This window comes from Coregonus clupeaformis, chromosome 29 (assembly GCF_020615455.1).
Source record: "Coregonus clupeaformis isolate EN_2021a chromosome 29, ASM2061545v1, whole genome shotgun sequence".
NCBI lineage: Eukaryota > Metazoa > Chordata > Actinopteri > Salmoniformes > Salmonidae > Coregonus > Coregonus clupeaformis.
This window is the reverse complement of record NC_059220.1, coordinates 31,225,795-31,239,600: the sequence shown is the minus strand read 5'-3', so window position 1 is coordinate 31,239,600 and position 13,806 is coordinate 31,225,795. Positions and strand designations below refer to the sequence as shown.

General features: G+C 45.7%; 1 protein-coding gene across 1 annotated transcript in view; it reads left to right on the top strand.

The window, feature by feature from the left end:
* LOC121545035 (disks large-associated protein 2-like) overlaps nt 1-13,806 on the top strand; it is a 200,334-nt gene that overhangs the window by 139,816 nt on the left and 46,712 nt on the right. Inside the window, exon 3 of the mRNA XM_041855385.2 lies at nt 3,207-4,348. Coding sequence (XP_041711319.2) covers nt 3,278-4,348 — 1,071 coding nt within the window. The 5' untranslated portion in view covers nt 3,207-3,277. The remainder of the gene's footprint in view (nt 1-3,206; nt 4,349-13,806) is intronic.

Here is a 13,806-nt window from a genome sequence, read left to right as displayed (position 1 = left end):
AGAGAGAGAGAGAGAGAGAGAGAGAGAGAGAGAGAGAGAGAGAGAGAGAGGGAGAGAGAGAGAGAGAGAGAGAGAGAGAGAGAGAGAGAGAGAGAGAGAGAGAGAGAGAGAGAGTTAGAGAGAGAGAGAGAGAGAGAGAGAGAGAGAGAGAGAGAGAGAGAGAGAGAGAGAGAGAGAGAGAGAGAGAGAGAGAGAGAGGGCAAGAGAGAGGGCAAGGAGAGAGAGAGAGAGAGAGAGAGAGAGAGAGAGAGAGTGGGGAGAGAGAGAGAGAGAGAGAGGGGGAGAGAGAGAGAGAGAGAGAGAGAGAGAGAGAGAGAGAGAGAGAGAGAGAGAGGAGAGAGAGAGAGAGAGAGAGAGAGAGAGAGAGAGAGAGAGAGAGAGAGAGAGAGAGAGAGAGAGAGAGAGAGAGAGAGAGAGAGAGAGAGAGAGAGAGAGAGAGAGAGAGAGAGAGAGAGTGAGAGAGAGAGAGAGAGAGAGAGAGAGAGAGAGAGAGAGAGAGAGTGGGAGAGAGAGAGAGAGAGAGAGAGAGGAGAGAGAGAGAGAGAGAGAGAGAGAGAGAGAGAGAGAGAGAGAGAGAGAGAGAGAGAGAGAGAGAGAGAGAGAGAGAGAGAGAGAGAGAGAGAGAGAGAGAGAGAGAGAGAGAGAGAGAGAGGGAGAGAGAGAGAGAGAGAGAGAGAGAGAGAGAGAGAGAGAGAGAGAGAGAGAGAGAGAGAGAGAGAGAGAGAGAGAGAGAGAGAGAGAGAGGGAGAGAGAGAGAGTGAGAGAGAGAGAGAGAGAGAGAGAGAGAGAGAGAGAGAGAGAGAGAGAGAGAGAGAGAGAGAGAGGGAGAATAATCCTGGGAAATGCCAAAACTCTGCCGGCGGATAATTTATTCAACTTGTCTCTCAGAGATTCTTTGTGGAATAGTAAACTTCAGACATCACTGCATCATTTCACACAGCAGTGGTCGTGTTGTCGTCCTCTGGGCGGCAGGTAGCCTAGCGGTTAAGAGCGTTGAGCCAGTAACCAAAAGGTCGCTGGTTTGAATCTCTGAGCTGGCATGGTGGAAAAATCATCTATTCTGCTCTTGAGCAAGGCAGTTAACCCCAAACAACAACTGCTCCCCGGGCGCCAGTGACGTTGATTAAAGCAGCCCCCTGCACCCCTCTGATTCAGAGGCGTTGGGTTAAATGCTGCGGAAGACACATTTTGGATGAATACATTCAGTTGTGCAACTGTTATGCCCCTGAAAAAGGGGAGTGATGCAGTTATGTTTCCTCAATGAAAACTTTAGTATAATGAGGAAAAAGACCGCGATTTCCCCGGGAAGTTGGGTGGAGACCAGAGCAATCGATCTCAGGCTCATAGATTAAGAGCATTTAGTAGATCACAGATTAACACTTTTACCCTTAAATTAGGCACCACAAAATAAAGTAGTCAATATAACGTTTATACATTCCTCTTACGATTTTAACCTTTTAACACAATTATGAATTTTATCAATCTCTATGAACTAGTACTGAATGCATTATCTTTTTAACCTTAGATATTTTAAGATCCTTACATACCATGAACTTACTAATACTTTTTAGTGTATAACAGGCTATGAATATGTCCTTTAACCTGTCACACAACTGACTAGGTATCTAGTTTAGATTTTAGTCACTTATCCACTGTCTGTTTCCCTTTAGCTCTCCTTACACTACATAGATTTAGCATGGTTCTGCTAAGTAGACAAGGCTCACCCAGGGCTAGTGGAACATGTCCCACATGAGGAATGTTTTACATTCATACTGATGGATATTTACAGCATCACGGCTGCTGGTCTCACAGCTCCTTGTCTTGCTCCGGGTGTCAATAGCAGAGACTAAGAATTAAGACCATACATTCCCCTCAAAGTATGATAGAATGATATGATATAAATGACAGAGTATGGACTACACTCTTAGACAAAAATATGCTATCTAGAACCTAAAACGGTTCTTCAGCTGTCCCAATAGGGTTCTACTTGGAACCAAAAACGGTTCTCCTATGGGGACAGCCAAATAACCCTTTTTAAACCCTTTTTTCTAAGAGTGTACTGTATTGGTTAACTCTGGCCCTTGTTGGCCATAGATCATCCTATGCTTACCGCTTGGTCCCTTCTCTCATATAATCCTCCATACGTGTCCCGTCCAATTAAAAAAAAAACTTTATGGGGTTACAGTTTGAGTGAAAGTGCAGGAGTTTATGGGCTGTGTAGTTGACTGGGGGGTTGCTGCCTGGAAGATGCTTACTTTTGTTATTTCTGTATTTACAGGGGTATACTGTCAAATAAATGAAATATGGCCGGTCTAACTCTTTATGACCAAACGCACAATACTTTATGGCTGGGAACTTTTTGTTCCATTGTTATATTTGGCCTGATGGTCATTTCTGTGTGTGATGAGTTTAGGAAAGTGTTGTTAATTTCTAATAACGCTCAGTCAGGGGTTGTAACATTTCATTGTTGTTGTTTGAATGCACTGAACTTGCGTTCTTGGACAGAAATCCAATAAGCAGTTAATCAGAAGAGTCCTTTTTATAGAAAGATGAAAATAAGACATTGTGTCAATCTGCGTCCACTGATACTATTCCATTAGTATTCTATGCAGTCTTTGTCTTGTGAAACTTTTGTCTCTGTTTTATTCAAGGGGAGGGCATGTGCAATTAGAGTGAAATAATGGTGGTGGGTTGTCTAAATAGAGAAAAGCTATCCTCTGATTAAGTTAAATGCGGTAGAGAGGTGGGCTGGGACGTCCGCCCTTGGTGACAGATCACAGAGAATGTGGTTTTAATCTAGCGATGTGGCCGCGGTGGGGGCCAAACACCGCCCGTCCACTGATGCACCTCAAAGCGCTCTCCTCAGGGCTTTGACAGATGACACCGCCGCTCCAGAATGATAGGCTATTATTTCACTTTGCATTGGATAAATGACAATGCTAGCTGCTACCTGTCCCTCTCGCCTTGCCTCGCAGCCTGGCACCAGCAGACAGACAGGGGAGGGAGGGAGTGGGAAATAAGAGGCCTGAGCTCTGTGGGACTGTGCCATTTTGTGATCTTACTTTCTCTTTTTCCACTTTGTTGTTCTGGGTGACTGAGTACAATGTGCTGCTGTAGTGACAATGACATTTGATAAGAAGCTTATTTGATAATGGGTCTTTCTCTCTCTCTCTCTCTCTCTCTCTCTCTCTCTCGCTCACACACAGACCAGCAGTATTCATGGGCTCCCTCTCAGCACTTCGATGAAGAAAGCAACTCCCCTCCTCCACCCAGGAACATGAAGGCTCTATCGGGCGGGCGGCCCAGCCAGCTCCAGATCACCTCGGCTCACACCTGCGGCCTGGCCGACTGCGAACACTCCCTGGACCACCATGACTCCCGCACCCCCTCTTACCTCCTCAGCCCCACAGAGAGCTGTCCCATGGAGCACCACCGCTGCTCCCCCCGTAGCTCCATCCACTCTGAGTGCACGGCGATGCCCGTCTCAATAGCCAACACAGACCACTCCATCTCCAGCAGCACCTTTCCCAGGATGCACTACAGTTCCCAACATGACGGCAGCGGGTCACGGGACGGTGGTGGTGGCGGAGGAGGTGTTGGTGGTGGATCACGGGATCGAGACGAGTGTGGCTCGTCGCATGGCGGCAACGGTAAGATGAACAGAATTCCAGCCAACCTGCTGGACCAGTTTGAGAAACAACTTCCGTTACACCGCGACGGCTTCCACACACTGCAGTACCAGAGGACGCACACCACCACCACAGAGCAACGCAACGAGAGCCCCGGGAGGATTCGACACCTGGTCCACTCTGTCCAGAAGCTCTTCACCAAGTCCCACTCCTTGGAGGGCTCGTCCAAGATGAACGGCACCAAGGGGGACTCGCACCGGGAAGGCTCCCACCACCACCATCCCAACCACCATGGACACCACAAACACAGCAAGCGCAGCAAGAGCAAAGAGCGTAAGTCATCAGACAGTAGCAGTAAGCAGCGCTCCGGGGTGGCGGGCTGGTGGAGCTCGGACGATAACCTGGACAGTGACAGTACGTACCGGACGCCCAGCGTCATGTCACGCCAACAGGTGGACCACATCAGCCACTGCTACCCCGACCACAGCCACTACGGGGACCTGTCGCTCAAGACCTCCAAGAGCAACAGCGATGTGAAGTGTTCTGCGTGTGAGAGCGTGGCCATGGCTCCTGAAGGGAAGTTCATGAAGAGGAGCTCCTGGTCAACGCTGACTGTCAGCCAGGCCAAGGAAGCCTACAGGAAGTCCTCACTCAACCTGGAGAAACCCATGACACCCACAGACCTCAAGCCCAACCTCAGGCCCTGCCACTACCTACAGGTGAGTCACTCATATAATCCTAGTATGCCCGTTACTGGAGCCATGTTGCTGGAACCACAGTAATGTTATAGATAGGCAGAGAGATGGATGGGATTGACAGAGAAGCAGACAGATGTGTACAATGCAGATAGGCATGGGTCCACTGGTAGGCTGATTTAGTGGAGCTTTTGAAGAGAGGATTTATTGTCATTGTCAGTCACTATAGAACCAAAGACCAGCTAGGCTCCATGCTAACACTCAGAAACACTGCAAACGATGAGGCTCATTGATTAGTACTGATCTCACTAAGCCTGCCGTTAACATGGCATTCCATTCTATCAGAAGCTTATATTCAACAGACAGTGAATCCAGACAGAGTTACTATGATATTGTTTGTCTCAGCTGGACCTCTGATAGTTCTGAGATATAATCACTTGTATTTCCCTGTCCAGGATATGAGTCACCTGTCAGGGTATCAGCAGGGTAGTAGCAGTGAAAGGGACAGCACAGTGGGAGCGAATCAATTACTGTATCAATGAATGACACCAGGGACGAGGCGGGAGGGCAAAGAAAAGACTCAGGATCAATGCCGATTTGAGCTTGTTGTTGTGCTATGTTTCTCCAAGCTGTCAGTTGGTCTGAATCGGTGTGTGAGAGCACTTAGTTCATGGCCAGAATCCGCTTTGTGGGAATCCCTGGTGGATTGTGGGAAATGGAATTAAGATCAATTCAAAGTGAATCAGCATTTTTGTAGGTGATGGTCCAGAGGTTTTATGTTGGGGTTGTTGTAGTTAAAGGTAGGACATTTGCTTGGGAATGGCAAGTCCCTTACCAACTGCACTCTAAAATAACAATGTATATCAAACAATGGTGTTGGTGTATGATTAATCAATATCAAAGCTCTTACTGACAATGAAAAGTACATGTTTTATAGTTAACATGCAACCCATGAGGTATGATCTGCTGATGATCTCAGGGAACATTGAGTGGACTACTGCCTGGAGCTAAAACCATGTGAACTCCTCAACACTCCTCAGGGACTCTCCATGAAGTGGAATGTGGTGTAACTGTTAGATGCTGTCTTTAATGGACAAGAAGTACATTACTCAACCCACCCACAATTGTATTGGGGAGTCCAGGCATTGTGTCTGACTATTAGCTGATGTAAACAGGAAAACCGGAGCATGAGGTCTGTGAGTAATTCCAAGCAACTGTATATAAAACACAATTAAAGGGGATGAAAATGATGACCTCCAGACAACGTTGGGGCCTTAGAACCTCTAATCTCTTATCTCTCTAAGTGTACTAAGCTCTCTCTGAGACAATGATGATAGGAGACGGTAATGTATTCTTCGCCTGGTCATTTAATGGGGTGTCTGAACATCCATAAACACGTTGGTTGTTCTATAAATTGCCCGGCCCGTTCTGTTGGTTCTCTGCCGCAGGGCTATTTTGAGTCTCGGTTGTCAATCGGCCACAGGTGACGCATTTCCCCCTGGGGATTGGTGCCCTCTGTCAGAGGTGAGCTAGCTACCAGGGAGGACTGTGGGTCCACAAAGGACTTAGGAGACAGGGGAAAATAAACAGACTATTCTGGTCTCTGGCTGTCTGACTGGCTGTCTGACTGGCTGTCTGACTGGCTGTCTGTCTCTATCTCTCTCCCTTTCCATATCAACAGGAGCAGTGAGTCAGGCAGATTGAGTTGTTAGACAAGAACATTACTCTAACAGGGTCATTAGGCAACATCCTGTTGCTGTTCTGCTTTGTTTTCCTATTTCGGTTTAAGGGTGCAATCCTATAGATTCAGAGGGGTTGGGTTAAATGCGGAAGACACATTTCAGTTGAATGCATTCAGTTGTGCAACTGAGTAGGTTTCCCCTTTTCCTTTCCCTATAAAGATAGTTGTTGTTGTTTGCTGTTATTGGAGGTGGGGTATTTGTGGCACTCCTTATGGTTTGATGTGCCAGCAAGGGTATTCTAGTTTTGTGTTTTAATATACTGTCACGCCCTGGCTCTGGGGACTCTTTTATGTTGAGCCAGGGTGTTAGTTTATATGTGTAGTTTCTATGTTTCGTTTTCTATGTTCAGTTTCTAGTTCATGTGTTTTCTATGTTGGCCGGGGTGGTTCCCAATCAGAGGCAACGTGAATCAGCTGTTGCTTGTTGTCTCTGATTGGGAACCATACTTAGGCAGCCGTTTGTGCACTTGTCATTTGTGGGATCTTGTTCCGTGTTGGTTTGTATTGTAATACCGAGGACTTCACGTATCGTTTTGTTGTTTTGTTATTTGTATCGTGTTTATAGTACACTATTAAAGTAAGATGTACGCATATCACGCTGCACCTTGGTCCGCTCATTATGACGATCGTGACATATACTTTTTTTTATTATTAGTTTTTCAACTTTTAATTGAAATTCTGTTTAGTTTTAGTTAGTTTTCAGACTTGATTTACTAGTTTTTATTCAGTTTTAGTTTAATAAAACATTTATATTTTATTTTGTTTTAGTTTCAGAAAGTAGCTTATGCGTGGGAGGCTAGTCTTGTGGACTTGCCAGAGACAATGAATAACTGAACCAAAGCTACTTCTATTTTTTTATACTCATTGGAATGAGGAAGGTTTCTGCTCATTTAAAGCCAGGGGTGAAAGTAAGCCGGTACGGTTCGGTACGGAGTAGGCCTACTGGCAAAAGAGATAGTACCGGTACGCTGTACCAGTAAAACATGAGCCTATCAATATCATTAAAACAAAGATGGAAAGAAAACTGTAGGCTCTTACACAATAGTTTATCATTTCTGCCTGGCAGCCGCTTGAGAAATGAGCGAATGGTATGAACTCCAAAATGTGGTGTGTACCAAAATGCGGTGTATACCAAAATGCGGTGTGGTTTGAGGTGAACACAAACATTTTGAGAAGATAGCGATGACTAGTCTGGACCGAGATGTGCCGGGACCGAGACGTGCGTGGACACCAGTGGATACAACAATCAATTCAAGCTACAAGTGTGCCTAATGACAATCGACGAATGTCATTACACTTTTTGGTGTTTTAATAGATGCCTCTTTCCATTCATCAAATGATGGGTGCACAGTGCACTGTTTTATTATTTTAGAGTGGATGAACGTGCGCAGGTAGCCTACTTTTTGAAGTGATTGGTTTAACAATCAATGAAAACATCATGCCTGGTTGTGTTCATGCCACATGAATAGATAATACATTTTTACAGTTAAATGACATGGCTTTACTATTAGGTCCATACATTGTTTTCACACACAGGAACATCAACTCAAATGCAGAGTTAAAAAGAAAAGATTAGGCAAAAAAATCCAAAAAGGAAATAGTAAAACAATATAATACCGTACCGGGAAGAAAATGTTTATCTGCTTTCAGCAAAGTTTAAAGCACACTGCTAAAGTCTGTTGTTGGTTTAGGGTTTGCTGCCACAATTGCTCCGCCCTCGCCCTTTGGCTAGGCTAGCTACCTAGCAGATTTCTTCCCTGTTAGCTAGTAGTCACGGATATACCCGAGCTTGGAGTATCGTAAGCCTGGCTTGAGATACTAGTTAGCTAGTGATAGCTAGTCATAGTGAAATGAGAGGGAGTTATTTTAGAGTTATGTGAGAGACCAAAAGTGGGAGAGTTTGGCGTGATGGAAATAGGGGGTGAGTTAGTGACCATAGGACAGGACAGAGATGGAGTACAGTTGGTTTCTTTCTGAAATTACAAATGTTGGGAATCATATGTGGTATCGACCATCGCTCTCTCTCTCTCTGGCAGACTGATTGCACAAATTAGTCCCAATTACCATGCCATGAACCCATACACACACATACACACACACACTCAGGCCCTCGTTAGTACCTGTTGGGGAGGAACAGCAGGTTTGATTTAGATGCAGTAAGGTGACAGTGACAATGCAATTAAGCACTGGACGTGACCAGCTCACCTGGCCAAGATACAGATTCACTACAGACTGCTGCTCTTGGCACACTGCTCAGCCAAAATGCCACAACACAATAACTTTGTTTTACGGTTTGTCTTAGCCTTGATTAATTCACTTTCACCATTTAACACAACTCTCTTTTCCTTCCAGAATAGTACAAAGTGAGGATTAGGCTTTGATAGTTTTGCTGATAAGGCAATGCGGCAGGATTTAATTAACCAATGAACTGCCATGTTGACTTGCCAAAGGTGGATCGTTCAGAGAGAGAAAGCCTGTGATTAAAGGCAGAGTGAAGTTGCAGCACTGCAGAAACCCTCATCACCTTACATGCAAAGGAGGGCATAGGTTAATTTTTTTATTTTTTTTTAAGATATAGGCTACAGGCCACCCCTGATGAGTACACATACGATAAATGTACAGTAGACTCAGTTTAAGTACAGTACACTTAACCATTCCGAAATCAATTTCATTCTTTATACTTGTTCCGGATAGTACAGTGCATTCGGAAAGTATTCAGACCCCTTTCCACATTTTGTTACATTTTGTAATTTTTTCAATCATCAATCTGCACACAATAACCCAAAATGACTAAGCGAAAACAGGTTTGTAGATTTTTTTTGCACATGTATAAAAAATTTAAACGGAAATACCTTATTTACATAAGTATTCAGACCCTTTGCTATGAGACTCGAAATGGAGCTCAGGTGCATCCTGTTTCCATTGATCATCCTTGAGATGTTTATACAACTTGATTGGAGTCCACCTGTGGTAAATTAAATTGATTGGACATGATTTGGAAAGGCACACACCTGTCTACAGTGGGGAAAAAAGTATTTAGTCAAATCAAATCAAATCAAATCAAATTTTATTGGTCACATGCGCCGAATACAACAGGTGCAGACATTACAGTGAAATGCTTACTTACAGCCCTTAACCAACAGTGCATTTATTTTAAACAAAAAAAGTAAGAATAAAACAACAACAAAAAAGTGTTGAGAAAAAAAGAGCAGAAGTAAAAATAAAGTGACAGTAGGGAGGCTATATATACAATAGAATAAAGTGACAGTAGGGAGGCTATATATACAGGGGGGTACCGTTGCATAGTCAATGTGCGGGGGCACCCGGCTAGTTGAGGTAGTTGAGGTAATATGTACATGTGGGTAGAGTTAAAGTGACTATGCATAAATACTTAACAGAGTAGCAGCAGCGTAAAAAGTATGGGGTGGGGGGGCAGTGCAAATAGTCTGGGTAGCCATGATTAGCTGTTCAGGAGTCTTATGGCTTGGGGGTAGAAGCTGTTGAGAAGTCTTTTGGACCTAGACTTGGCACTCCGGTACCGCTTGCCGTGCGGTAGCAGAGAGAACAGTCTATGACTAGGGTGACTGGAGTCTTTGACAATTTTGAGGGCCTTCCTCTGACACCGCCTGGTATAGAGGTCCTGGATGGCAGGGAGCTTTGCCCCTGTGATGTACTGGGCCGTACGCACTACCCTCTGTAGTGCCTTGCGGTCAGAGGCCAAGCAGTTGCCATACCAGGCGGTGATGCAACCAGTCAGGATGCTCTCGATGGTGCAGCTGTAGAATTTTTTGAGGATCTGAGGACCCATGCCAAATCTTTTTAGTCTCCTGAGGGGGAATAGGCTTTGTCGTGCCCTCTTCACGACTGTCTTGGTGTGTTTGGACCATGATAGTTCGTTGGTGATGTGGACACCAAGGAACTTGAAGCTCTCAACCTGTTCCACTACAGCCCCGTCGATGAGAATGGGGGCGTGCTCAGTCCTCTTTTTTTTCCTGTAGTCCACAATCATCTCCTTTGTCTTGGTCACGTTGAGGGAGAGGTTGTTGTCCTGGCACCACACGGCCAGATCTCTGACCTCCTCCCTATAGGCTGTCTCATCGTTGTCGGTGATCAGGCCTACCACTGTTGTGTCGTCGGCAAACTTAATGATGGTGTTGGAGTCGTGCCTGGCCATGCAGTCATGGGTGAACAGAGAGTACAGGAGGGGACTGAGCACGCACCCCTGAGGGGCCCCCGTGTTGAGGATCAGTGTGGCAGATGTGTTGTTACCTACCCTTACCACCTGGGGGCGGCCCGTCAGGAAGTCCAGGATCCAGTTGCAGAGGGAGGTGTTTAGTCCCAGGATCCTTAGCTTAGTGATGAGCTTTGAGGGCACTATGGTGTTGAATGCTGAGCTGTAGTCAATGAATAGCATTCTCACGTAGGTGTTCCTCTTGTCCAGGTGGGAAAGGGCAGTGTGGAGTGCGATAGAGATTGCATCATCTGTGGATCTGTTGGGGCGGTATGCAAATTGGAGTGGGTCTAGGGTTTCTGGGATTATGCTGTTGATGTGAGCCATGACCAGTCTTTCAAAGCACTTCATGGCTACAGACGTCAGTGCCACGGGTCGGTAGTCATTTAGGCAGGTTATCTTAGAGTTCTTGGGCACGGGGACTATGGTGGTCTGCTTGAAACATGTTGGTATTACAGACTCAGTCAGGGACATGTTGAAAATGTCAGTGAAGACACTTGCCAGTTGGTCAGCACATGCTCGGAGTACACGTCCTGGTAATCCGTCTGGCCCTGCGGCCTTGTGAATGTTGACCTGCTTAAAAGTCTTACTCACATCGGCTACGGAGAGCGTGATCACATAGTCGTCCGGAACAGCTGGTGCTCTCATGCATGCTTCAGTGTTGCTTGCCTCGAAGCGAGCATAGAAGTGGTTTAGCTCGTCTGGTAGGCGTGTGTCACTGGGCAGCTCGCGGCTGTGCTTCCCTTTGTAGTCTGTAATAGTTTTCAAGCCCTGCCACATCCGACGAGCGTCAGAGCCAGTGTAGTATGATTCAATCTTAGACCTGTATTGACTCTTTGCCTGTTTGATGGTTCGTCGGAGGTCATAGCGGGATTTCTTATAAGCGTCCGGGTTAGAGTCCCGTTCCTTGAAAGCGGCAGCTCTACCCTTTAGCTCAGTGCGGATGTTTCCTGTAATCCATGGCTTCTGGTTGGGGTATGTACGTACGGTCACTGTGGGGGACGACATCATCGATGCACTTATTGATGAAGCCAGTGACTGATGTGGTGTACTCCTCAATGCTGTCTGAAGAATCCCGGAACATGTTCCAGTCTGTGCTAGCAAAACAGTCCTGTAGCTTAGCATCTGCGTCATCTGACCACTTTTTTATTAGCCGAATCACTGGTGCTTCCTGCTTCAGTTTTTGCTTATAAGCAGGAATCAGGAGGATAGAGTTATGGTCAGATTTGCCAAATGGAGGGCGAGGGAGAGCTTTGTATGCGTCTCTGTGTGTGGAGTAAAGGTGGTCTAGAGTTTTTTCCCCTCTGGTTGCACATTTAACATGCTGGTAGAAATTAGGTAGAACGGATTTAAGTTTCCCTGCATTAAAGTCCCCTGCTACTAGGAGCGCTGCATCTGGATGAGCGTTTTCCTGTTGATTAATGGCCTTGTACAACTCATTCAGTGCAATCTTAATGCCAGCATTGGTTTGTGGTGGTAAATAGACAGCTATGAAAAATATAGATGAAAACTCTCTTGGTAAATAGTGTGGTCTGCAGCTTATCATAAGATACTCTACCTCAGGCGAGCAAAACCTTGAGACTTCAATTGTGCAAGTTCTCCCACTTAAAATGATGAGAGAGGCCTGTAATTTTCATCATAGGTACACGTCAACTATGACAGACAAAATGAGAAAAAAAATTCCAGAAAATCACATTGTAGGATTTTTTATTAATTTATTTGCAAATTATGGTGGAAAATAAGTATTTGGTCATTAAAAAAAGTTTCTCAATACTTTGTTATATACCCTTTGTTGGCAATGACACAGGTCAAACTTTTTCTGTAAGTCTTCACAAGGTTTTCACACACTGTTGCTGGTATTTTGGCCCATTCCTCCATGCAGATCTCCTCTAGAGCAGTGATGTTTTGGGGCTGTCGCTGGGCAACACGGACTTTCAACTCCCTCCAAAGATTTTCTATGGGGTTGAGATCTGGAGACTGGCTAGGCCACTCCAGGACCTTGAAATGCTTCTTACGAAGCCACTCCTTCGTTGCCCGGGCGGTGTGTTTGGGATCATTGTCATGCTGAAAGACCCAGCCACGTTTCATCTTCAATGCCCTTGCTGATGGAAGGAGGTTTTCACTCAAAATCTCATGATACATGGCCCCATTCATTCTTTCCTTTACACGGATCAGTCGTCCTGGTCCCTTTGCAGAAAAACAGCCCCAAAGCATGATGTTTCCACCCCCATGCTTCACAGTAGGTATGGTGTTCTTTGGATGGAACTCAGCATTCTTTGTCCTCCAAACACGACGAGTTGAGTTTTGACCAAAAAGTTATATTTTGGTTTCATCTGACCATATGACATTCTCCCAATCCTCTTCTGGATCATCCAAATGCACTCTAGCAAACTTCAGACGGGCCTGGACTTAAGCAGGGGGACACGTCTGCACTGCAGGATTTGAGTCCCTGGTGGCGTAGTGTGTTACTGATGGTAGGCTTTGTTACTTTGGTCCCAGCTCTCTGCAGGTCATTCACTAGGTCTCCCCGTGTGGTTCTGGGATTTTTGCTCACCGTTCTTGTGATCATTTTGACCCCACGGGGTGAGATCTTGCATGGAGCCCCAGATCGAGGGAGATTATCAGTGGTCTTGTATGTCTTCCATTTCCTAATAATTGCTCCCACAGTTGATTTCTTCAAACCAAGCTGCTTACCTATTGCAGATTCAGTCTTCCCAGCCTGGTGCAGGTCTACAATTTTGTTTCTGGTGTCCTTTGACAGCTCTTTGGTCTTGGCCATAGTGGAGTTTGGAGTGTGACTGTTTGAGGTTGTGGACAGGTGTATTTTATACTGATAACAAGTTCAAACAGGTGCCATTAATACTGGTAACGAGTGGAGGACAGAGGAGCCTCTTAAAGAAGAAGTTACAGGTCTGTGAGAGCCAGAAATCTTGCTTGTTTGTAGGTGACCAAATACTTATTTTCCACCATAATTTATAATTCCACCCCAATGGTGGAACAAGCTCCCTCACGACGCCAGGACAGCGGAGTCACTCACCACCTTCCGGAGACATTTGAAACCCCACCTCTTTAAGGAATACCTGGGATAGGATGAAGTAATCCTTCAAAATCCAAGCCATGAGGTCGAAGGAAATGTCCATAGAGCTCCGTGACAGGATTGTGTCGAGGCACAGATCTGGGGAAGGGTACCAAAAAAATTCTGCAGCATTGAAGATCCCCAAGAACACAGTGGCTTCCATCATTCTTAAATGGAAGAAGTTTGGAACCACCAAGACTCTTCCTAGAGCTGGCCGCCCAGCCAAACTGAGCAATCGCGGGAGAAGGGCCTTGCTCAGGGAGGTGACCAAGAACCCGATGGTCACTCTGACAGAGCTACAGAGTTGCTCTGTGGAGATGAGAGAACCTTCCAGAAGGACAACCATCTCTGCAGCACTCCACCAATCAGGCCTTTCTGGTAGAGTGGCCAGACGGAAGCCACTCCTCAGAAAAAGGCACATGACAGCCCGCTTG